This window comes from Pseudonaja textilis, chromosome 6, assembly GCF_049901715.1.
Source record: "Pseudonaja textilis isolate UNSWEBS1 chromosome 6, rPseTex1.2, whole genome shotgun sequence".
NCBI classification, from domain to species: Eukaryota; Metazoa; Chordata; class Lepidosauria; order Squamata; family Elapidae; genus Pseudonaja; species Pseudonaja textilis.
The window spans coordinates 31,070,534-31,098,055 of NC_141995.1; the positions used below are offsets into that span (position 1 = coordinate 31,070,534).

General features: G+C 34.7%; 1 protein-coding gene and 1 long non-coding RNA gene across 2 annotated transcripts in view; one reads left to right on the forward strand and one right to left on the reverse strand.

Annotated features, from left to right (window-relative positions):
• On the reverse strand, nucleotides 1–27,017 carry HSPA4L (heat shock protein family A (Hsp70) member 4 like). Its single transcript, XM_026698022.2, has 19 exons — nucleotides 26,780–27,017; nucleotides 24,294–24,351; nucleotides 23,836–23,976; nucleotides 23,248–23,370; nucleotides 21,626–21,725; nucleotides 20,556–20,689; nucleotides 20,172–20,416; nucleotides 20,012–20,088; nucleotides 17,757–17,908; nucleotides 17,236–17,342; nucleotides 14,722–14,855; nucleotides 11,619–11,818; nucleotides 9,353–9,451; nucleotides 7,112–7,243; nucleotides 6,790–6,915; nucleotides 5,110–5,217; nucleotides 3,636–3,755; nucleotides 3,167–3,328; nucleotides 1–825 (listed from the first exon to the last, which is right to left on the reverse strand). The coding sequence occupies exons 1-19, from the start codon at nucleotides 26,884–26,886 to the stop codon at nucleotides 640–642; spliced, it is 2,511 nt and encodes an 836-aa protein (XP_026553807.1). The 5' UTR covers nucleotides 26,887–27,017; the 3' UTR covers nucleotides 1–639.
• The window catches only part of LOC113434710 (uncharacterized), a 64,829-nt gene that overhangs the window by 7,918 nt on the left and 29,389 nt on the right, over nucleotides 1–27,522 (forward strand). The window lies entirely within an intron of this gene.

The following is a 27,522-nucleotide window of genomic DNA, read 5'->3' on the forward strand; positions in this document are numbered from 1 at the left end:
TGTGAACACGGGGACCACGAGTTTTATTTTGAATCTTGTTACTAGTTTGATGACAAAGAATGCTGCTGGTGTAAAGTCCTTTCAAGCTTTGGATATTGATCAACAAAATTCTTACAGGTTTTTGTGGTACATCAACAAGATGAACTAGTTTGCCTACTAACCTCTATTTTAATATTTAAATTAGAACAATACAACAATTAAAAAAGGTCAGTGCTTCTAGTGGTGATGTTCAAGCCACATCAAACTGAATATCTTCTAAAATAAAGATGCAAAAATCTACACTTCAGCATTGTAAGTGCAATACAGTGGCCTTCCATGAATAAAGGAACAGTGGCTTACTCACAATAAAAGCTTTGAATAAGGTAGATTGTTGTCATTTAGGTATCAATTCTGCCTCTTTGATATAAAGTATATCATAAAAGCTTAAACTGATTACAATCTACATTCAACTAAAGTTTCACAATAAACTTAATGGAATGAACAATAAGAATGTACTCAATAGAAACACTTTCAAACCCAATGAAAAGAATAAAGGACAAAGTTTTTTTAAAATAACTGAACATATGTAGTGTGAATTAAGAAAAAAAGGACCCTCTGATTACTTGCACTGTTTTTAATGAACTCAAAGAAGTGTAAAACTTAGTCCATATCCATTTCTTCAGATGATTTAGGCTGTTGGCAACTATCGTCTAATTTAGCGTCAGAGCTGCCTTGTCCATTCATTGGCCTGTTTTGTTCACTATTAGATTTTCCTTGATCTTTAGACAGTGGTTCTCCTTTGGACTTAGGTTTGTAAATAATTGGATTACATAAATTGTCCAGTTCCTATGAGGAAAAAAATAATTATAGTTACTATGCAAAAAAAAATGGCCTACGAAATTTATTGCAATGTAAAATACATGAAATAAGCTTAGTAAATTTATAAAATTGCTCATAATTAGAATATTAAACAACGCAATAGAGTACAAGTCGACATGAGTAGTCTCTAATAAGGAAACTTCCTTACATGTTCTTAAAATTTGAAAATAGAGGTGATTTTTTTTGACTGTTTTTTTCTCCCAGCAGAAAAAGCACATACACTGCTCAAAAAAATAAAGGGAAAACTTAAACAACACAATGTAACTCCAAGTCAATCACACTTCTGTGAAATCAAACTGTCCACTTAGGTAGCAACACTGACTGACAATCAATGTCACATGCTGTTATGCAAATGGAATAGACAACAGGTGGAAAGCATAGACAGTTAGCAAGACATCCCCAATAAAGGAGTGGTTCTGCAGGTGGTGACCACAGACCACTTCTCAGTTCTTATGCTTTCTGGCTGATGGTTCGGTCACTTTTGAATGCTGGTGGCGCTTTCACTCTAGTGGTAGCATGAGTACAACCCACACAAGTGGCTCAGGTAGTGCAGCTCACCCAGGATGGCACATCAATGCGAGCTGTGTCTGTCAGCGTAGTGTCTGGCACATCAATTGCTGTGTCTGTCAGCGTAGTGTCCAGAGCATGGAGGCGCTACCAGGAGACAGGCCAATTTCTCAGGAGACATGGAGGAAGCCGTAGGAGGGCAACAACCCAGCATCAGGGCCGCTACCTCCACCTTTGTGCAAGGAGGGACAGGAGGAGCATTGCCAAAGCCCTGCAAAATGACCTCCAGCGGGCCACAAATGTGCATGTGGCTGCTCAAACAGTCAGAAACAGACTCCATGAGGGTGGTATGAGGGCCCAATGTGCACAGGTGAGCTTGTGCTTACAGCCCAACACCGTGCAGGACATTTGGCATTTGCCAGAGAACAACAAGATTGGCAAATTCGCCACTGGTGCCCTGTGCTCTTCACAGATGAAAGCAGGTTCACACTGAGCACATGTTACAGGGTCTGGAGATGCCGTGGAGAACGTTCTGCTGCCTGCAACATCCTCCAGCATGACTGGTTTGGCAGTGGATCAGCAATGGTTTCTTTAGGGGGGCGCACAGCCCTCCATGTGCTCGCCAGAGGTAGCCTGACTGCCATTAGGTACCGAGATGAGATCCTCAGATCCCTTGTGAGACCATATGCTGGTGCAGTTGGCCCTGGGTTCCTCCTAATACACAACAATGCTAGACCTCATGTGGCTGGAGTGTGTCAGCAGTTCCTGCAGGACGAAGGCATTGATGCTATGGACTGGCCCGCCCATTCCCCAGACTTGAATCCAATTGAGCACATCTGGGACATCATGTCTCGCTCCATCCAACAACACCACGTTGCACCACAGACTGTCCAGGAGTTGGGGGATGCTTTAGTTCAGGTGTGGGAGGAGATCCCTCAGGAGACCATCTACCACCTCATCAGGAGCATGCCCAGGTGTTGTAGGGAGGTCATACAGGCACGTGGAGGCCACACACACTACTGAGCCCCATTTTGACTTGTTTTAAGGACCTTATATCAAAGTTGGATCAGCCTGTAATGTTTTTTTCCACTTTAATTTTGAGTGTAACTCCAAATCCAGACCTCCATGGTTTGCTTGATTTCCATTGATAATTTTTGTCTGGTTTTGTTGTCAGCACATTCAACTATGTAATGAGCAAAGTATTTAATAAGAATATTTCATTCATTCAGATCTAGGATGTCTTATTTTTGTGTTTCCTTTATTTTTTGAGCAGTGTATATTATGATGAACAATTTTAACACTAATAGATTAATAGAAACCTCTTCCATCAATGGAATAAAAAATTCATGGATCAAACCATATTCTTCTGATTTAAATATACTGTTATGCTATCATCTGAATTTAACACTTGAGAACTAATTTGGAATAGGGGTTAAAGAGCTGGCCTACAAATCAGGATACTGTAAGTTCCAGGCCTTCCTTAGGCATGCAAGCCAGCTGGATGATTTGGAGCAATCTCTCTCAGTCCAACCGACCTCATAGGGTTGTGGTGTGGGGAAATGGGAGGCCTATATAAAAAGGTAGGATAACATCATCATTATAACCTGTTTACATATGAACAGGAATAGCAGATTGAACTATGCCATATAAATTTCTGTGGAAAATTAAGGAATATCTATTTGCTATAGTTCTCTTTTGCCAAAATATATTTGTGTCATGATATCATTTGAAATACTAAGCTATTCTGGGCTAATTCATCCTATTTTTCCATTAGAATAATTCAATCCCAAAGTTAATTTACCTTAGATTTTGCTTTTATTTCTGCCACCTTAATAATAGGATCCTGTGTCAAATTCAGTCTGTGCTGTATATGCATTTTTGAGCTCAGCCAGTTCATAGTTTCACTGGCATATTTTTCAACCTTTTCCATATCAACAGGATCAATGTGATCATATTTTTTATCCTACAGAGAAAATATTTAAAATTAATATTCAACAAGTTAGTGATTTCATAATGATTTGTTACTTGAACAAAAACATTCTGTTTATGCCAGATAATTATCAATTTAAAGGAATTTGAAAATACAGCCTCATTTATTGTTTGGCTTTAGAAATTCCTGTTCCAAGTGCAGCTGGAGTATTGGTATCACATGCCAAAATTATCTTATATATTAATTCTGAAAATTAGATTTCAATTTTATATACAAAATTAGAAAATGTCCATATAATGAGGATTATGAACAATTATTAAAAACACATGCTATACCCCACCTTATTTTCATATTCTTCTAGTGTTTTCATAAGCATCTGGAGTTTATTTTCTAAATCAAATAAAGCTTTTGGTCTTTCTTCATATTCCTTATATCTATCATGAACAGGGCCACCAAATTTCTAGAAAAAATATTGCAGAAGTACTCATTAAAATATAAAAAAATATAAATGAAGATAAAATATTTAATAATTGATCAGAACTACTTATAAATGACTAGTCACTATATGAAAGAAACCAATAGATCACATATGACAGCCAACAAGCCTATATCTTAATTGTGTGGGAATACTAGAATTCCCATTATATGGGAGGTAGTCGAGTTCCTGGCTTAAAGCAGGAAATCCAATGCTTCTGTCTCATATATTCGGAAAATCAACTTTGAACAAAGCAAAGAATAGTTAAGAGGAAAATATCCACACAGATTCTCATGCAAATACAGGTCATGTGTCTTAAGGATGCTGTAATGGATTAATATGGACCAAATGTTTTGGCTTCCTCAAAAATACTTTACTTGATGGATCCATGACAGAATAAAACCTATAACATCTCTGTCAAAAGCTCAATATTTTTAAAGTAGACATCTTTGTTTTAAACATTGTCTATTCAACTGGAACTTCTCATAAAGCCACATCAGTGGCTTCATGTTCTTAGAATGTTTTAATTGTATCTGTAGGTTTGAGATTAAGACTGATCCATCAAATATGTATTTAGGGTGTACAGAACTCTTCAAAGAATCTATTTGAAAGGATGGACATCAATTTTTGTGTGCTGGAGGTATAAAGAAAATTGAGGATCCTTATCCATATGATATAGCCACGTAATCATTTGGCATCTTTTTGGAACTGAATAGATTTATGAAGAAATCTTTAGTATTTAAAATATTTTAATAGTTTACATGTTAATGTAATCTTGAATTATGTGCTAAAGCTTTGGTATTTGACTTTATAAAGAACTGTTGAACCTGAGTGTCTGTCTGTCTGTCTGTCTGTCTGTCTGTGTGTGTGTGTGTCAAAAATTAAGAAAACAAAAGTGGTATTATTCCAGATGTCATGGAAAGACCGTCATAAATGTGTGATCTGTTTTGTAAAAGATATTTTCTACGAATCAATGAATGTAGCAATATGTTAATGGCAGATTCTGTGATATTTTACAATATCTTATTTATAATATAGGAGTGAATTCATTGATAAATCAGTCTCTCTCTCCCCATTGGAATGTTAAGGCTACAATCTTGATGATGTAATTGAACAAATGACATAAAAATATGCTAAGCTCATTGAATGGCTATATGACCTGCTTCAACGACACTCTAAATGCAAATGACCAGCTGTTTGCAAGGAGTATAAATCCTTCCATTCCCCACCATCCAACAGAATTGAAGAAGCTTCTTGGATGAGAAGTGAAACATCTTCAAAGATAAACAACGTCCAGTTGCCTCTTGAAAAAGCACCACTGGGACAATGGAAAGCTTACTTTCATTTCCTGAAGTTTTTCCACATATACATGTTTTGGTTGGTCCTCTCCATCTTCATAAAGCCAGTTTTCTATATCCTCTAACATTAATGTTATTTTTCTTGAATCCTAGAAACAAAATAGAACAACATATAGTTCAGTGATTTTTATCATTTCAAACTAGTGAAAAAATAGAAACAATAATATTCTGCTACTTACACTGAGTTATAGTAATAAGATTATATAACCAAAACATCTTCTGTAAACTCTTATTTCTACACCATTAAGAACAAATAACTGTAACTGCAATGCTATTTAATATTTTTAAAAAGTAAACTAGGAGGCAAATAATACATCTACTAGAAGTGTATAAGTATATAGTATAAAGTGTTTTCTTGGTTTTAGTTATTTCAGGAATATCATAGTCTAGCTTTAAGTCCCTCCTTCCACACATTCTGCATCAACGCTTGTGATAAATGTTAATAGTTAGGCAAATCTAACTAAATATAAACTAGATCTAAATCTAATGGTTAATTTATCAGCAACACAGGTAGACTGTAATTCCATTTAAGCTTTTGTCATAGAAATATCTAACTGGTTTAATTCTATACGTAATAATGACAATATATCTAGAATTTACTAAATTTAAGTCTGTATTGGGAATACACCCTACTTTCCTTGCCAAAGTGTGTAGAAGATTTTAATAAATGTAATATCAATGTTTATATTTCTGTAGGTACATTGTAACACTGAGAACATGGAAATTAAAACATTGAAACAGACATTAAAACAAGATAGCTTTGTTTGAATGCTTAAACAAGCAAAGACAATTTTAATGTAAAGGATTGAAAACACCTACATATATGAATATGTTCTTTAAAAGTTCAGCATTTACTAAGAGAATGAAGGATTGTAATCAAAGGAAATCCTGCCCGCTAAGCCACCAATAATTCATGTAGAGGTGAATGAATTCAACTATGATGAGAAAGATTATTTTTTATTCCCTCCTGCTTTTTTCTTCTTTTGATTATTGTTCATGCTTCTGCTACCAGAATGGAACATTTCTATAAATTATTCTGCCCAATACAATGGAAACGATGGTACTAAAGGACAAGAAAGGAAGGCTTGATCCTTGCTTCTGGTCTTGAATGCCTGGCAGTAAGGAAGGCAACAATGTCCCTGAAGGCCTCCAGGAATATAGTTTAATGACTATACTTTAATCATTAAAACAGTAATTTTATTTTCATTTCCTTCTTAAATAGGTTTCAGTGTAACTTTTAGTTTAATGGAGATCTATCCATAGTCTTTCTTGGTGTGTCAGTGAGGAAAACACCTTGAAGGATTAGAAACTTTTAAGTAATAAAATGGAAAAATTTAACTCTTCCCTCCCTCCCACAAAAAAAAGAAAGAAAAACACTTCAAAATCCACAGATCGTTAAAAATTAATGTGAAACTTATGAGGAAATCTAGTAAAGTCTAGGAGCATTTGAACTGATTTATAAAGTAAAATAGTTATAATCAATAGAACCTCAAATTTATCTTAATTAATTTATCCCACTGATTTTAAAGGGTTATTGACAATATAATTAGAAATATAACTGGAATCAATTCACTGCAATGTTTTATTACAGATACAGCCATTTTAATACTAATGTTATTTTAAAGGACTTTATTATGTTACAGTTTCATGAGAATTCTTACATCTTCAGTTATGAATTTTTCATAGACACCACAAAGCTTATCTCTCAAATCATACACATATTCTTCAACAGCATTTTTCGCATCATTTTTCTCCTTCTCCAAAATGTCTTGCATTATCATCTTCCGCTGCAGCAGATAAAAGAATTCAGATAACTTAATCACAAATATAAAACACAGTTGATTTTTTCTTGAAAAACATCTATATTCTTCCACCCCAAATTACTGGATTTACAAGTAACAATTAGAACTAATTTTTCTTTTCTGCACTGATACGATTGTAATTATTTCACATCTATGGTTCAAGATTTCTGCAGCTGCTTACCTCATTTTCAATGTAGCAATTAATAAGATCCTGGTCAACCTGTCTGTATAAGTTAACATGGATAGGCAGATCAATGCACTTGATCTTTGTTTTGCTTGATTGATTTGCATCAATCTTGTCTCCTGAAGCAGTCTGCAGAATAAGAAATTAAATTATGTAATCATAACATTTGTTTCCATTGCACATAATGATAGAAATCTGCTGAAAAAAATAAATTCACCCTGAAGTGTTTTAGACTAGCAACCAAAGACCAGTCCACACATCAATTTCTTCAAAGGTTATATACGACAAATATCCACCCTACTTCTACATAAATAGGAATCTTTTTAACATACAACTTTTTAACATGTGAAAAGGAAAGTATATCATCTCTGATTTTAATGGTTTTACAAATCAAGATATAGTAAAAATCATCTGGTCCTTAGCCGTTTTCAAAAGTAATAAATACAACCTTAGATGAAAAAATACATGACATATTATACACCATTACAAAAGAAAGCCAAATGGAGAAGCCATGTGTGAAAAACTAAATACACCTTATGATTCAATAGCTTGTAGAACCACCTTTGTAGCAATAACTTAAAATAACTATTTTCTGAATGACTTTATCAGTTTCTCACGTTGTGGAGAAATTTTGGCCCATTCTTTTTTATCACGTTGCTTCAATTCAAAGCTCTTTTGAAGTCCTGCCACAGCATCTCTCTCGAGGTCTGGATTTTGGCTGAGCCATTGCAATTCCTTGACTCTTTTCTTTTTTCAGTCATTCAGTTGAAGGTTTGCTGTTGTGCTTGGGATCATTGTTCTGTTGCATGACCCAATGTCAGCTACCTTTAACTCTAGACAGATGGCCTCACATTTGACTCTAGGATACTTTGGTATACAAAGGAGTTCAAAGTTGACTCAATGACTACAAGGTGCCCAGGTTTAATGGCTATAAACAAGCCCAAATCATCACCCCTCTGCCACTGAGCTTGATGATTGGTATGAGATATTTATGCTGATATGCTGTGTTTGGTTTTCGACAAATGTGGCACTGTGCGTTATGGCCAAACATCTTCACAGACATCTCCAGAGTCTCGTCTGTCCAAAGGACAATGTTTCAGAAGTCTTGTGATTTGTTCAGATGCAACTTTGCAAACCTAAGCCATGCTGCCATGTTCTTTTTAGTGAGAAGAGACTTTCTCCTAGCAACACTTCCAAACAAATCATTCTTGTTCAGTCTTTTTCTAATTGTACTATCATGAACTTTAACATTTAATGTGCAAACTAAGTCCTATATAGCAGAGCTCCCCAACTTTTCTGGCTTTGTGGAAGCCAGCAGTGGGGGAAGGGGATTGTTTTGTGCAAGTGGCTGGCAAACACACACAAGCAGCACCTTTTGTGCAAGTGGTATGCATGTGTGCCTGCCACTCATGCAAGTGGAGCACATGTGCATATGCTTGCCCTCTGCTTACGCATGTAGGAATGCATTGCATTCACCTGCCATTTCCACAGCCCGGTTGCAAACAGCTCACGGCCCACTAGTAGGCCATGGCCCAGAGGTTGGGGCCCCCTGTTGTAGAGTCTGAGAAATAACTCATGGACTTTTTGTGATTTCTCTGAGAATTGCACGGTTTGACCTTGGGGTGAATTTGCAGGTATGTCTACTCCTGGGAAGACTGACAACTATTTTGAATGTGTTACCACTTGTGAATAATTTTCCTCACTATAGAATGATTGGCTTTGAATTGTTTGGAAATGGCCTTATAACCCTTCCCAGATTGATAGGCAGTAACAATTGCTGCTCTTAAGATCATTGCTGATGTTTTTCCTCTGTGGCATTGTGTGGGACACCAGCAAACTCATAAAACTTCAGCTTTTATATAGGCAGTCATACTTGCTGATGATTGATCAAGCTGTTACTTAGTCTCTTTATCCTTATGGAAGCGGTAAGGATGTACTTTACTAGCTTTTCACACATGACTACTTCAGTTTGGCTTTCTTTTTAGAAATGACATAGAATGATGTGTATTGTTCATCTGAGGTTGTATTTAATTTTAAGAACTGATAAGGACTAGATGATTTTTGCTATGTCCTGCTATGTAAAAACCATAGAACTCAGAGTATATTTCCTTTTTCACATGACTATAAGTGAAAATGCCAACATGTCAAAACATGGCACACTATCTTTTAACATTTCCTAGCGCTATCAAAAGAGAGTCCTAACATTAGAATCCGATTTTATCATAATTTCATACATACCTTTCCTTCAGTACCTATATGATCAGTTTCCTCATCTGTTTGACTTTGTTCTATTTGGCTCTTTTGATTACCATCATCTTGATCAATCTGCATTTTAGCCTATAAAATAGAAATTTTTAATTCCACACTATACTTTATGGAAAGTTTTATTATTCTTGTCAACTGGCAGTAGCTTTTCACAATCCAACAAGGTAATCCAGTAAAAATGATTTCAAAATACAAATCAATGCTGCTAAATTTTGTTTATTTTTATTTATCACATTTTGTAACCACCTATCTTCCTCACAAAAGGACTCTGTTCTTGAGGTACACTATTCCCCTACCTCCATGGTTTTTAGGAAAAAAAATATTGAGGTTATTGGGGGGGGCAATGTGTGTGCCTTTGAATCAGTCATAACTTCTGGCAACGTAATGGACAAATCCATGCAGTTGTTTTAGCAATACTTTTGGAATAGTTTGTTACTGCCTTCTTAATAAAAGATTATTCAGTTCCTTTAACAAGGTTACTGTAAGGAAGTGTTCATGACCGATAAATAATTGTGGCTATGAAATTCAGTCTAATTACTTAACAATACAATTCTAACTATATATTACTGAGATTCTACTAATAATAATACTAATCAGATATTAAAAGTAAAACAACCCTCTTCAAACAAAATGTTCTATAAATAATAAAGGATGGAGTTTATTAGAAAAGAATCATAAAATCTTAAATGAAATGAAAACAGTAAGCAGAACAATAGGGTAGAAAGTTGAAAATAATCTCTAGAATTAACACCTTAAGAATTCACAAGCTTGAAGCAGAACATCACTATTCATTTATGAAAATGTATATTCCCCCTCCCGCCCCGCCATAAAAAAATTAATTCACTCTCCATGACTGGGTGGCTTACAAAGATAAGTGGTGGTTAGAATGCAGTATTGCAGGCTAACTCTGAGCAGTCTGGAGTTCAATCCTGCTGGGGCTCAAGATTGACTCCGCCTTCTATCCTTCTGAGGTCAGTAAAATGAAATTGTTGGGGGCAATATGCTGATATTATAAACAGCTAAGAGAGTCTAATTGCTATTAAAAGCACAGTATAAAAACAATAAAAAGCAATCAGCCCTTCCCAACAACAGTCAATTACATGACTCCATTCAATCAAAAAGCCACTTGATGCACTGCACCCCACTCTGGGTTCCCCAAGCCATATATCATGCTTCTAGGATTTAAGTCAAAAATTATTCCAATATTTTTCAATAGTTTATTTTTAATGTACACAGGCACCATTATTATGCTCAATTGCTAGCCAACATCTGAAGTGGAAACATTTTTGCTATAATTATAAAGTACTTATATTTTTATAGGGACATGCAACATAAATAATACACTAATAGAATGATCCAGGAAAAGTCACTGCTGTTTTGTAGAGTTGCCAATATGTGCTATATGAGTAGTCCTATATGCTTTGAGTCGGGGTTGTTGTTTTTTTTGCTTCAAACCCCGCAAAATGTTAAGACTTTAATAACTAGTATATCTACTAGAAAATCTTTGTTTACCATCTTTATATCCTACTGTATACTCAAAAAAGTACCCAAAATTTAGACCTTGCTATCTTCTGCTTACTGAATGTTATATACTGTATTTCACATCCATCTCAGAGTAGAGAGGTTGCATCTTCACTTATGAAAGGTGTCAATACTCCTCAACATACCAGAAAATAGTTAGCAAATATTTGAGAGGAACCAAGGCTTAAGCATTAAAATGGCTACATTATTATCCTTTCAACTCTTTATCCACTTCGTTACTCACATTTGCATTAGCAATATTCAATTTACAATATTTTCTGTTGCTTTGGCATGCTTCTAACAGATTTGCTGTAAATTTGTTTAAATTAACTATTGTAAAACTTCTATGGAAGCTAAGGAGACATATTTACAAATAACTAAGCATATGTATAGTTTTATAAGAGTTTCTCAATATAATATCAAAGATATAGCCATTATTAGTGCAGAGAAAGAGTGAATAAGTATACATGTTTATAAAAGCAAGGAATATAAGAAAGATTAAAGATAGTAAGCAAGTTAATTTATATGAGATAGGAAAAAATATTGAAAGCACTAGGATTAAAAAACGTTAAATTATTCAAACAATTCGTAATTAATGGATTTTCAAGATGAAAATTCTTAAAGACAAAAAGTAAAAAAAAAAAACACCACTGCATTTAGTTAGCACAGTACATACCACAATTTAGAATTAAGAATTCTATTTATAGTTTTTACATACTAGTTCATCTTTGCTTTGATTCCTACATGACAATTCTGTGTCCATTGGAATATCGTTAGGCTCATTGTCCAAATTTTGCTTCTCTACTACAGATGCATTAGCCACACTGAAGATTCCATGGATATTAACTCGCACTTTAACTTTAACTTTTGAATTATCACCATCGTTTTGGGGACCAACATTTTGAATAACAAAATGGCCTAAAAAACACAGTAATATGGCACCGGTTAGTACACTTACTTTATATCAAACATATTACAACAACATTTATACTTATACAAAAACATTTATCACTTATTGTTTTTAATGATGGTTTGAAGCAATGATGCCTCAGATTGTGGCCTCACCTCCAGTCACGTGATTGCAACTTGAGCACTTAGCAACTGGCTCCATTTACAATGGAGTCAAGTAATTGTAATCTGCCCAGCCAGCTTCTGAGAAGCAATACCAACTGGCCAAGCCAGAATCACTTAATGACCACATAATTTACATAACGACTGCTGTGATTTGTTTAACTACAGTGATAAAAATAGTAAAATAATCAGTTCTGCTCACATGATCACTTGCTTAGCAATCACACCGCTTAATGACCAAATTCTTGTCCCAATTATTATTATAAGGTGAGGATACCTATATACATAGATCTTTGATGGGCAACTTCTTCAAATGGCTGCTACTGCAGCTATGGCTGAATAATTGAAAGCTACCTAAAGCCAATTTAGTAAGGGGGGAGGCATAGAAGTTTAATAAATAAATAAGTAAAATAAATGATAGATAGACATTAAGAAATAAAAGTGAAGAGGCAACACAATAATTACAATAAATAGCAAACCATATCTATTTGATGGTTATGAAGGCTTGATCAACATATTACAAACTCAGTGCCAAGCCCATCCCTAAAATCTAATTGAAAATAACAGAGATAATCAGTTTCCTCCAGTGCTCTAAGCAACAGCATTCTATTATTTCTCTATAACCTTCTCCAGATGGGACATAAGGAACATATAAACATTTGCCCAGCACTATTGATTTCAGCAATGGTTTCTTGAACAGGAGAAGTACTACTGACTCATTTAAAGCAGGCAGCATCTTTCCTTGACTCATTCACTAACTCCCAACCTGATTACTTCACTGAAAGTTCTCATTGATCAGGGATGGCAGGGATCTAGATTACAGGTGGCCAGGCTAATGCTACACAGATCTATCTCTGGTTCAAACCCATCCCAGATAACATTACAAGACTTAAGTGATTCACCTCAACAAAAATAGCTCATCTAGCATCCAACTCTAAATGGATCTAGAGGGGGCCTTCATCCTTCAGATGCCTAGAATATTCCTCATGACAACCCTGTAGCAAGTTTCTAGCCCATCCCTTTCAAGTAGGTTCTGGGTTGTAGGTAAAGGTTTGAACATGTGCTGCAATTCAGAGTAATTTTTTATTTTCCATCAGTGGTATTCTAGGCAACTCTTCTGCCATTTTATATTTGGAACTCCTTAATACACTGCGGAACTTCCTTCGATCAGTGGCCAAGGAGAAATTTTTTTCAGGGGATATCCTACCCAAAGCTACAACCACATTCTCATTCCAGGAAGCAAACTCCACAACTGTCCTCTGGGTCCTGAGTGGTTCTATCAGAAGCCTGTTATTTACATACATTTGCACATCACTTCCATTGTTTTATATATGTAGTCATCAGGAAATAAGATCAAGCATCTATTTAATTAGACCTTATTGAAAAGTTCTATGCCATAACACTTATACAATAAACTAATTATCAGAAACTATAATTCATCCTATCACCTTTATCTGGGCAATATGAAGTACTATTGTCACTAGACCACATTTGAGCATATCGGCAAAGAAAAATGACTACCACCCTCTCGTTTAGTTCCTAGCAGTCCAAAGATGCCAGGAACTGTACTACATAAAAATAATTTTGGGGATCTGTAAAAATCAATTAAGAATTGTTGGTTACTGTGACCTATGCATTCATTTCAGAATGTATTTTATTTCTTGCACAAGTGTATCATATAATAGGAAAGTTATACTTTAAAATAAAATCAAGATAACACTCTGATTGTTTTACACAGTGGTAAGTAATAACAGAAATATCAGAAAAAAAACATTTTCAATTTATCTCCATCCTAGATTGGGATAATCAATAGTTAATGGACTTCCTTTGAAATGAGTTTGTAATATGTTGATCAAAGTTTTCTGTCCACCAAACAGATCTAGTTTGCTATTGTGTTCTCCCCACCACCCCACCTCCCCGATATTTTTCCAATTTATTAGTCTAGTTTATAGCTCCAAAATTCTTCTGTGGCCATCCATCTAAATATTAAATGGCCTCATCCTATCTAAGCTTCTATATTCAGCCATATTTATCCAAATGAGTGATGTAAATATAATTCAAATCTAAAATGCTTTGAAAAAAACTGTTTGATATAGCAGTTATGTTACCAAGCTAGATATCGGAAAACTGAGCTTTAGTCCTGTCCTAGGCACAAATAATCTGGGTGTCCTTGAGCAACTGACTCTTGCTCCATCCTAAAAAAAAGGCAATGACAAACCAATTTCAAAATCTTGCCATGAAAACTGCCAGAACATGTCCAGGCAGCTAGTAGCCATAGTGATTGTTTCAATCTTGTTGGAAATGTTCCAGCCATAGCTTAAGCAGACATTAAGAGCTGAAAGCACAGTTGCTTAGTTGCACTCATTCAATAAGGGCACAATAGGATACTCCAAATCCAGAATATTTGTATACCTACAATCAACAACTGCTAAGTAAAAGAAAATACAGGTGGTCCTCAGTTAATGAGAGTAATTGGGACCAGAATTTATATTGCTAAGCAATGTATTTGTAAGGTGTGATATGACTGTGCCACTTGTTGATAGCAAACCCTAGTTACTAATAAGCAACATATGCAGAAAAGTACAAAATATATTAAAGCAAAACAACTAAGAGCATTGTCCACATAAAACAAGGCATTAGTAATTAAAACTGTTATTTTATAAATCTATTAGGTGAAGATTCTCATAATTTGAAGCAAATCTTTTAAAAGGTTTTTGTTGTCATGCTCAGCAAATAACAAAAACATTTACCTATTCTTGTATCAGGATAAGGAACATCATGAGGATGTGTATAAAATGCTTCCAGTTCAAAAGGCTCTTTTTTGTGGAAAGTAATAACTTTTGAGAATGGAGAAGCATGAGTTTTGCTGAAGACTTCACATTCACTATAGAAAAGAAGAGTGCTTATAATTTAAATTCAAAAAGAATTACAAATAATGAGAATAGGAAAGTAGTCACAATGTATCTTGTGATACTAATTATCTGAAACCAGTGAATTAAAGGCTGACTCTTAAAACCATTGATTACTTCAATATTATAATTGTGTATAATCAATACTTCATAATAAACCATCCATTATGAATCTTACTTTTACAAAACTAATAATTTTGAGAGGAAGTTATATAACACATTAAATATTAATGTAGTAGAACCTCTTTAAAGGTAACAAGCTAGGATATGTACAACTCAAGACTTAGACAAACACTTTATTCTATAGGAAGATGAGAGGAATTCACTTAAAAATTAACCACAGAATGGCCTCCACTTGCAAGTCTTTGCAATTAACAAGCAGCGTACACAGACACACACATACATGCACTTACACACAACAAGGGGGAAAGAGAGAGAGAGAGATAAACTCTAAGATAAACTCTAACCCCTGCTTTAAATTCAAAAAAGTTAAATTAACTTTAAATTGCTTCTGCAGGTACATTGAGGATGAACTGAAGACGAATGAGGCTACATAAACTGAATAGCAAAGTATATAGCAGAGTTAGTATGGCATGAGAATAAACCCAATATGTTCCTTTAGTTCTCTTGCATTTCTAGAATAGTCAGGGAGAAAGAGGAGAGGTATTTATTAAAGAGTAGTATAGTTATAGTCCTTACTACTTGAGTGGAGAGGAAGGAAAGGGGATGGAAACAGAAAAGATGAAATCAGCAGAAGTCGGTCAAGATATTCTGTTGCTTGAGACAAAACAGCTATCTGTTTTCCCAATATGCGTAGTATGTAAAATTGGCTAACGTACTTTGAAGTACAAGATAAATGTACTGGATTTTTTTTTCCTGGAAGCAAACATATTAAAAAAAACAACAATTCACTACTGTCATGACCTTAAACTCAGCAAAGGACTGCCTTTCTCTTTCCAATTAAGTCCCTTGGGGGGATTTTTTAAAAAATGCACTTAACACTGAGTTGACTCTCAAGCCCAGCAGAAAATCAGAAACAAGTAAAGTCATGTGAAAAAGAAAATATACCCGCATTGAGTTCTATGGTTTTACATATCAGGACATAATAAAAAGATTATTCACAAGTGGAAAGACAGTTTCCAATCTTCCCAGGGGCAGACATCTCAGCAAATTCACTCTAAGGTTAAACTATACAATGCTCAGAAAATTGCAAAATATCCAAGAGTTACATCTCAGACTCTACAGACTTTAGCATATTAAACATTAAAGTTCATGACAGTACAATTTAATTTTTTTAAAAAAAGACTAAGGAAGTATGGTTTGTTTGGAAGAATTGCCAGAAGAAAGCATCTGTCTAAAAAGAACATGGTCAGCATGGCTTAGATTTGCAAAGTTGCATCTGAACAGATTACAAGACTTCTGAAACACTGTCCTATGAACAAACTACACCAAAGTGGAGATGTCTGGCCATAATGCACAGTGCCATATTTGGTAAAAACCAAACACGGCATATCAGCACATCTCATACCAATCATCAAGCAGTGGTGGTGAAGTGATGATTTCAGCTTGTTGAACTGAAGCAATGTTGTAAAGAAGAGTGGACCAAAATTCCTCCACAACTCCGTGAGAGACTGAGAAAGCCATAAAGAAAACGATTACTTCAAGTTGCTGCTAAAGATGGTTCTGCAAGCTATTGAATCCCAAGGATACTTTTCACACATGGCTTCTCCATTTTTGCTTTCTTTTTGTAAAATAAATGATGACATGGTATAATATGTCATGTGTGGTTGTTCATCTGAGCTTGCATTATCTATTCTTAAGTACTACTAAGGACTAGATGATTTTGCTATGTCCTGATACATAACATCATAAAACTTTTGTCAAAAAAGATGTACTTTCTTTTTCACATGTCTGTATATTTCTGAATACTTAGAAGAACAAATAGTTATGTTAAGCTTCAAAATTATTCTATCCCAATGCATAATTATGTTGCCTTCTCATCCCTCAATGAACATGAATGTCATATTCATAGAAAAGATGAGATGAGAACACCTAGTCTTTGCCTGAATGGATTTTGGAAATGCTCACTAAAAGGAAAGTGAGAAAAATGCTTACCATAATGTGAATAGCAAAAGTATTGTGGGAGTCTGGTCTCCAGGGAAAATAATAACATGAAGAATTGTATTTCTTTATAAGTTAAAGAATTTATGTCATAGTTTTTCATGTTTAAATCAGGGGACTCGTTTATAATTCATCCAGATATACTTCCACAAAGTTAACAAATCTAACCTACTTTTGTTTATAGATATACTATCTACTTAGTTCTTTCATATTTTTAAATCTCAAAACTCTTACCCTGTTCCTTCCTCAAAAGATGATTGCCACCTCAGAGTAATTGAGTAAGGAACAACATCTGTGATGGAAAATTCACGGACTTTAAACGCTGGGGACAGAATTGCACACTAGAAAAGAAATGGAGTATCACTCAGACATGTGTCTGCTACACATTTATTTTATTTATGAGATACTAGTCAACTACATTTTAACTTCACAATTATAAAGCCTAAGAAAATTTGTTGTAGCAAAATCAATATTCTTGGAGATGACTAATAATGTTTTTCTGTGATCAGAAAAATCATACAAGAGATGTGACATTGCTCACAAACAGCTCAGCTGTTTCAGAGAACAGATTAGGATTAGTCAAAATGATTAATTAAAATATGTATAATTTAATTTCTGTTAAATTGGTTAAGTAGCTATGTTACGTTCAACTCTTTAATGTGAAGATTAATGTAATTATAGCATGCTTCTTTTGATAAATTTGCAAGGCCAAGAAATTTAAATAGTTATACTGAACAGAAAAACAGTTAACACACCTGTAATGCACAACCCCTTGCAACAGCTTCATCTGCATTTAATGTGGTACTTATCTCTTTACAGAAAAAATTGCAAATCTGTTCCTTCACAGCTGGAATACGAGTTGCTCCACCTACTATTTCTACACTGTAAATATCTTCACGCTGTAATTCTAGGAGGCAAACAGGAGATAATTTGTTTTTATGGATGAAAAATATAATCAGTTTTAGAGGAAATGGGTTCACTTGGTGGAGAGACTTCAAGAATGGAAGCAGTTTCTCTATCATACATTGGCATGTCTCTTCTGTTAACATTAAAACCTACTTAATATTGATTGAAATTCTGTTTAAAAAATGTACTTATAATTCTTATAGGTAATTGGGCTCTAAATCTAAGTATTAGATAAGCATGCTAAATTAACAGTAAGAAATTAATGCCACATATAGGAAGAAATCTGATAGGTTCCAGAGCCTAGCAAAAGTGAATACATAATGTAAATAGATAATAACAAAAATAAATAGGTATAGTATGCAGTACTAAATTGGCAGTGAAGATTAACAGCTGGAAAAGGCTGTTTGATCTGTTCAGTTTCATTTAAAAAAGATAACAAGACTTCCCCAAAATGATTTACATGCCTTCCTTGGCTCTCTAAAGGGACAGATATAAAAGTAAGGAAAGCAGGTATATTGAATAATCTTTCTCTAATATTAACTTTTGGTTTTCAACCAAGGACTAAGTTATTAGGATTTCTGATGTCCAGGTTGCAAATGTTCATGTTTCTGAAACCAAAACTGATATCCAGTAGAAGAAAAGTCTAAGGAGGTTTATGACAACTCCAACTTCTATAGAAATGGGGATATTTTAACAAAAATAAAGCAATTCAAGTACAAGGGCTCAAAACAGTCCTATAGAAGAAAAAATTGTTCAATGGCCATGAAATGATCAGTGGCTGTTTGAGCAAAATGGACTATAAAGAAACTAGAATCTTAAAAAAGAAGCATTTCACACTGCAGCGTTTTAAAGCAAACTTCACTTGTTTTGCTCTACTCTGATTTCTACTTCTTTTATGATTATGATTGGAATAGGAAAAAAATGGAAGCATTTATGATAAAATGCTTGTCTTCAGATTGTCTGCACTTAAACCATTATCAGTGGAAATAAAAACCATCAGAATCTTAAATGAGCTTTGGGATCATCTGGAGACTGAAAACACAGATATCCTATATTGAACTTATACAATATAACCAGAAGTTAAGTTCAGAACACTGTGCTCTGCTAGTGCATGGAACAATATTTCAAAGTGACGGCCAAATAGTAAGCATCCCCATTCAACATATGAACTATAGCAAATTAGTGACTATTGACAAGTATAAAATATAAAATAGGGTTTTTTCCCCATAGTTTTGATTGTTTTCATCTGTTTTCATCTTCTACTGTACATTTGTGCCTGCTACTTGACTACAGCATCCTGTCTCTACAAAGTCTATGAATCCCAAGGACCTGTTACTTAATTCTAAGACTCTTTTCTTGAGATTCATGATTTTGGTTGCTTATTCAGTGTTAGATCTGAATCTCTATATGTACAGTCTAGCTTTCCTTTCCTAATCTATCAAATTTTCCTTCTAGCACATTTTTTCTTTTCTTTCCAAACCAATAAAGTATGTACATGGGCTAGGACTCTGTCCATTTGTCTGTCCATTAGCATGATAAGAGTCTAAAAATTAAGTAGAACAGGATCATATTTGGTGTGAAAAACTGAATAAAAGAAAGATCAAGTTCAAAAATAGGCTGGATCTACAGCATAAAAAAAATTCCACAAAATTTCCACAAATGCATTCCTTAGGAAAGAGGCAATAGGGCAGCTGCTCATCATGTTATCCAACTCCTGCAATCTTAGAACCCATCCTTCCTCTTTGTCACATGATAGAACAAAATTATAATGGGTGGTTGGTGGAATTCTAGAAGCCACATTTTGCATGTTTTTCTTCACTTGTTTAATTCCTTACCTATTATAGTGGATGCTATTTTTGTAGATAATAATTATCCCTTAGGTAATTATTTTCCCTTATCTTCATAGCATCTTTTCTGCACTTGATACTGTAGAATCACACATACCCAACTTTATAAGAACCCAATACCAAAATATTTTTTCAATTTTCATAGACATTAAATAATTAAAGAATATTCAATATGATAGGCATGACCTACAGTAGCAAGCAGAAACCTTTACGTTAAAAATAAGCATGCAAAATAAGCTGATGCAGCATTTACTTACTAGCTTGTTCCATCACTGCTCTCAAAGGAGGTTCTACTCTGGCCAGAAGAGATACACACAATTGTTCAAACTGAGCCCTATTTTGAGAAATGAATATTAAATATTTCAGGCATATAAAAGATAATCTCATAATTCCCACTTTGTACAATGAATATGATACCTGTTCATTTTGCTAGAGACATCAACGTCATTCATAAAGCATTCTATGTTTACTGGAAGATCAGAAGTATTTGCACTCATCAGCTTCTTCAGTTTTTCACATTCCTGGTATAACCGTAGCAATGCTCGACCATTGTCCTTAACATTAAGTTTATATTTGATCCTGAACTCTTCACAGAAATAATCTACCAAAGCATCATCAAAGTTTCTACCACCCAAAAAGGGATCAAATGTAGTAGCAAGTACCTATGAGATTAAGCACAATAATAAGGAATAAAAAAGCAAGCAAAAAAAAAAGACTTGTGGTTAGATAATGCTCATATTATTTATTTCGTGATTGAACTTTTTTATCCTGTTGATCTTATTTGTTGCTTCAACAATTTACCTTCAATTTTCCTTTGTTAAATGCACAAACAGAAATCTGGTAGGCTGAATGTCCCATGTCTACAAAAACCACATTCCTTGGTTTCTCCTCTGGGGCTGGTAGATCCTGTTTATAAATTCCATAGGCTAAAGCAACTGTAAGAATGTAAAAAGTAAATTCTATAGAGTAGAAAAGCTTTAAAAATAACTTATAAAATTATGAAAAACCAAGTAAAACAAAGAAAGCATACTTTTGCAGGATTTTCAATAAGTTCTTCTAACATCAGAAACAATTAGCTTCAAAATATTGGTTTCACTGTAACTTTTGAAACTTTGATGTAACTATTTCTTTTAAGGGAAATGGTTTAATTTTTTTTTCCTGCCAGCCCTTTACCCTTGTGCTTGACAATCCATAGTTGCTAAATTATTTTATTAAATCAGATACGGTATTCCCACATCTGAAGGCTGTACCTAAATATTCAAAATGCCATTTATATTTCTTTTAATACTGTCAAATTATAAGCTAGTCCAGGACATTCATTTCTCTTACTTATGTTCTAATGATATTCATTACAACTCATTGAAATTACTTATAGTTAAAAGTGGCATAATTTGAAGAATTTGCCTTACTCATGCAACTTAAAAACTTTATCTCTTGTAGTCTTTCTTTATAAAAATGGTGAGGAAACAACAGTGCGCATATTTAAGGCAAATGATTTGTGGTACAGTATTAACATCTCATTTACATAAATTTATTTTTTATTTACTAAATAAAGCCAGTTTTCAACCTTGAAAACAAAAGCATTATGCAAATTTGTTTATCAAATGCTATCCTAGAATTGTTGTATTAGTCCTATTGAACTTATTGTTCTGAACTTATTGTTCATTAATGTTGCTCCAAGAATTTATAATACTTATTTTAGTAAAAATCACTCATACTGAAGGATAGTTTACTTGTGTGTAAAGATATCCCCGTATTTAGTTGTATCTACCAACAATCTTGCTAGATTGTTATGTTATATAGTTTGACTCTGATTTGAATTTGTTTAAAAAGCAAAACTGCTATATATAACAAGTAAAACGTAAATTTACCTGCTGTAGTTTCATTCATTAGTCTCAGGCAATTTAAACCTGCCACTTGCACTGCTGCTATAACAGACCTTCTCTCGGCATCAGTAAAAAAGCTTGGGATCTGTGGAAAAATATTTTCTATTAATTTCACCATATTCATCTTTCTTATGAATTTTCTACAAGTGGTTTATGCCATTACAAAAACTTAAATTATAATCCCGAAATATGCAGTTTAAATATATTTGTGCCAATTGATCCAATGTTTCAATATTAATAGACTAATTAAAATATATAAATTACACTTATTTCCAACGGATTAGTTTGGAATAATTTTAAGGCTCTGTGGGGCCCTAAGTCTACTTAGTTCTCAATGCTGCAGAAAGGCATATATTTTAGCTGTACATATTTCCTATTTTCAACTGTTGTTCTTTCACAAAATGCCAGGTTGGGAAGAGAAAGGGAGCAGAGTACCAGTCTATATTTCAATAACAAGGATTGGTTCATGAATAGCCCTGCATATATATGGGTAGTTCTTGACTTACGACCACAATTGAGCCCAAAATTTTTAGTGCTAAGTGAGACAGTAAAGTAAAATTTGTTGAGTAAATTTTATCCCATTTTACAACCTTTCTTGCCACAGTTGTTAAGTGAATTACTGCAGTTGTCAAGTTAGTAACATGGTTGTTAAGTGAGTCTGGCTTTCCCATTGACTTTGAGTTTCAGAAGGCTGCAAAAGATGACCACATGACCCTGGGATACTGTAACCATCATAAATATGAATCAGTTGTCAAGTATTTGAATTTTGATCAAGTGACTCTGGGGATGCTACAACAGTCGTAAATGTAAAAAATGGTCATAAGACAGTTTTTCCAGTGCCATTGTAACTTCAAAAAGCCACTAAATAAACTGTTATGAATTGAGGACTATCTATAATGCGTAGAGCAAGCCCCTCTACCTGCAACAAATGTAAACTAATAACTAATTAAGTAAATTAGGTGCAAAATGTAATGTATTATTTGGTAATTGGGTTTCTTGCAAAATGATGTTATCAACGATGTATGTGAGTTTCATGATGTGCTGGCCACAAACAATGAGAGGGAGGGGGCAATGTGAATTACTTTGCCTCAAAGCAACCAATTTTCAACATATGTGATGAACATCCTAAACCTGAATTTAGGCAGACTTCAGCTTATAAAGTATCTACTATGTATGCAACTGTTTACTGTTTACACATTTCATTATCAGTAATTAAGATATCAGAAAATATTATAGAAAACAAAACTTTATTATCTTATAATTTAATGTTATACGCTGCCCAGACTAATGAGATGAGCGGCAAACAAACCAAATCAAATAGTTACTTGATTCATCTACAAAAGTAACTTTGATTTCTCATAGATGTGGCAATCTGTCCACATAGAGACAGAAACATCTATTGGCTGTGGAAATTGTTTACAAAATGACTACTAGGAATCTTGTTTTTACTTATGCTTCAAATATTTTAATACGTTTTTGAAAATTTGCTGTTTTAATTTTGTTAAAATTAAATTTTAATTTCATTTTCCAGGAACATGTTATAATCTAATAATTACACATGTTATATAACATTATTACTTTATAAGTATACCATTATAAAAACTTACGGAAATGACACAATCTGCTACAGGTTTTTTAAGTGCACTTTCTGATGTCTCCTTAAGTTTAACTAATAGCATACCAGTAACTTGTTCAACAGCAAATAATCTGTCTTCATCCAAATATCGTACCTAGAGTTTTAAAAACACCCAGATAAATTAATAACTAATTAGAATACATAGTAGGCACTCATGTTGACAGAGATGTTAAACTCATCATTTTTTCCAGCAACCTCTATTTAGTGAGATACATTAGAACAAGGGTCCCCAAACCTCAAGCCATGGCCCACTATCAGGCCTTGGCCTGTTCAGAACCAAGTGGCAGGTGAGTGCATGAGCAGCTCCACTTGCATAGGCAAGTGTGTACATCTGTGGAGCTCCATTTGTGCAAGTAGTGAGTACATGTGCCTACCGTTCTCGCAAATAGAGCTGCACCTACATTCACCTGCTACTTGTATGTAACTATTCCCTCTCCCCCCTTGTCAGTCCGCAAAGCTGGAAAGGTTGGGGAACATTGTGTTAAAAGGACCAGAACTTAAAATGTATTGTTCTGTGTATTCTTATAGCAGGTATCACAAGAGAAGGTACCATACTCACCTTTACTCCTACACTCCCATTAGGTAATTTCTGAAGCTCATATGGCAGTTTCTCTTTTTCAGACTTTATAAAGGGATCATTAAATGCTCTCCCATGCAGCTTTTTAAATCCATGTAATGTATTCTTAATATTTGTGATAATCTGTCAAAATAATGTAAAGGTATTAATTTTGCATGTTCATATTAAAGTTCCTTTCATCTTACAGGTTTTCAATAGTTTTATTTATTTATTAGTAAAAGCAACATTCATTTCTTATTATGCATTTATAATTCCTTAGTACTGTAAATAAGATTTTACTTTATGCAAGATAAAAATACTTAAGTTAATAGTGTTCACTGGTGATAATATTATCAATGCTTTTGATTTAAAAGCTTTGTGAATAAATTTTCTGATAAAATGTTAAGAACTACTGCTGAATAAAATGATAACTTTTGAAATAATTATATACTTATGTTTACCTGGCTTTTTGCTGCATTTCCAATAGTCCGGGCTTTGGATCCCAAAGATATACAAGCTCTGAAAAACAACAGATACTCTATAAATATGAATGAAGAAATCAAATTGTTATTGATAGGACTGTAAAAGATTAATCAATATGAAAACAGAACAAATGTGAAAGTGGTGATGGTAAAGGAAGAAGGTAACTTGATTCCCAGAGCAGAGATCCCAACTACAAATCATAAGCAACCCGTTTTCAGAGGCAAATCTAATCTCAACGATATTTTTTAACCTTCAGAAAATCAAAAATGACAATACAGAAAGTAGAATTTTCAAGGATTTGTATGAGAATCAGCAATGTAAGTCACTGATAAGTTGCAATGGAACTTAGACTTATATACCACTTCATAGTACTTTACGGCCTTCATTAAGTGGTAGAGTCAGCACATTGCCTCCAACAATCTGGTTCCTCATAAAATAAATGTTTTAACTGAACTAGATTTAAGAATAACCATGAATTATTGAATTTTAAAATGCTTGCAAATTATCCAAGATCCTAAAATTCAAAGCCACAAGTTAAATTCTTATTATTTATTTCTTTATACAACACTGTAAATTCCAGGAGCATAAAACAGCTATCAACCTCCAGTTGTAGCAAAATAGCCTCTTCTTAATAGTAAAGACTTATAAGGCTAAGTGAAAGATCAGTTATTTTGAAGTTGTTTTTCTCATTTTTGGAATACTAGAACACAATGAATGTTGGCCTGATCCAACAAATACATATATTCATTCTCTCTCTCTCACACACACACACACACATGCACACACATTCATGTTTTTGTATACCCAATTCATTATCAGTTTTTGCTAAATTTAAAGAAAATAGCTGGAATGTTTGCAATGACATACTGTTTTTCAAAGGAACAAAGAACACAAAATAAATGTGTGCTTTTGATTACATAAATTTACAATTCTGCTAAATCTACGAAGAGATGATACCTATCTCCTGGTTGTAACCCATAGAAACAGAGAAGAGTGAATAAGTTCTACCAATTTCTGCAATACTGTACAATCATCTGTACATCATCTCTTTCTTCCCAAGTACCACCCTGTTGATAGTTAAGTGAGGCAATAGAACAAGAAGTAACATGCAGGGAAAAGGAAAGATTGCTACAAAAACAGATGAAAAAAGATGAAATACTGGCCAACTTATTTTACCCTGTGTATCCTCTCATGTAAGCATGCTTATTTCAAAGGCTGATCTGCAAAACTGGTACATATTACTGTGACCTGAATTGTCCTCAGTTATAATATTTTTAACTGAAAAGACACATTACAATTATTTTGAGCTTCAGAAAGAAATGCTAAATCATGGAATTATTTGCAAAAAGTTAAAGGTGCTTCTGTTTCAATGCTATTGTGATGGATGGATGAAAAATGGCAATGGACAATAGTAAAAAAAAATATGTGGGATTAGTAGATGTCATGATCAATAGGAGTTCTTTTAAGTATCAAATCATAGTTTTTAACAGAGTACAATGTTTTAGATGTGCAATTCTCCTTTTTTTAAAAAAAGAAATAAGATGAGAAATGAGATCAGAAGAACAAAATAACACAACAATGGTTGTGTTTAAATAAATAGAAATGTTTCAGTTTGCTCTTATGAAGGCTCATGGTGAATTAGTTCCAACTCTATCAAACTGAAGACTACTGCTAAAGCCAAACTTATTAAAGTGAAAAGAAGAAAAATCTTTCTGGAAAAGAGAGAAATCTTATTTCTCCAAAGCAAATCCTCCAAAACTCTTATTTGATTCAAGAGCAGGATTCTGGAAGTTGGAATTCTAACATACCTGGATATTGTCAGCACTGATGAGAACAAAAATTCAGCACTAAGACACATGTTTTGTGTAAAAAATAGTGCCAAGAAAATGCCAAGCCTTTCTAAGTAAGCCTGATGGAGACACTTCTGGAAAAGTTAGTTTTATCTCAACCTAATGATCTTCCACATTTGGCAGTTATAAACCTATATTTGTCTTACCCAGCAGGACCAGTTAAAGAACCAGTTGGAGTTCAAATACACCCAGCTGACTCAAAGCTGAGCAATGGTTAATTTGACAACACCGAACTACCTCAGTACAGGATCCATCCTCCATGCTGATACATAGCAGCTTCTTTTCCAAGTGTATACTTGACAATGAGCCACGATTTAGGATGTCGTGTGAACCCACCTACTATGGCTTTGTAAACTATAATAACAGCTCATAATCCAGAGAGAGAGAGAGAGAGAGAGAGAGAGAGAGAGAAGCTTGTAATTCTAACCCGCCCTTGCCCAACCTCGCAATTTCCAGGTAAGCAGAGTAGCACCGGTCGTGGGGGAAAGCTCTTTAAAAGGTTTCATGAGGAGGAGGCTGCCGGGGAAGAAGCCAACGGAAAGAGCACGAGCCTCCGTTGATCCCTCCGGAGCGGTGGCTGTCGCCCAAAGCCCGACTGGAAGGCTAAGACTCACGGGGTGCAGCGGTCGCTGTACTCATTGGCGATGGTCTCGATGCCGCCCCTCCGCGCCACCGCGATGTAGCAGTTCTGAAAGCCCAGGTCGATGCCCACCACAGACATGACTGCGGCGGGTGCGGTCCGTTTTCTTCCTCACCCCTCCCTCCGCGTTACCGCGGCGGGCCCCCGCGGGACAGTGCTCGCGGCGGGGAGACGGCACCTCGGCGAGTCGCTCGTTCGCTCGTTCTGTCACTGCGGAACAACAACCGCCAACCGGCACTTTCTCTTCTCTGCGCAGGCGCGGCTAGTTGCCAAACGAGGACGACGCGAAATTCCGAGCTGGGCTTCGGCAGTTTCCGCGCGTCCTCGGTTAGCCTCCAGGAGTTCGAGAAAGATCTGGAATCCTAGTGAGAAGAATGCGAAAGAGGCTTATCTCGGTCGCCCTCTAAGGGCCAGAGTCCGGAACTGCGACTGCTGTCGGAGGTTCTGTTCTCAAATACTGTCAACAGAGGCCCAGGGCGGGAGAAGCACGGAATATGGTTATGGACCAATTTGAAGTCATATAGCCAAAAATTATTAACACCCTACAAATACTTTACTTCCTCTGTATTTTGCATCCCACATTCCCAGATTGAATAGAACCCAGGAAATATGAAATCAACACCAAAAGAATAAATAGATTGTTAAAGATGAACAGTACATATGTCAGAATAAATAGAAATATGAATAATTGTGATTTTTGTTTTCATTTAAAGATGT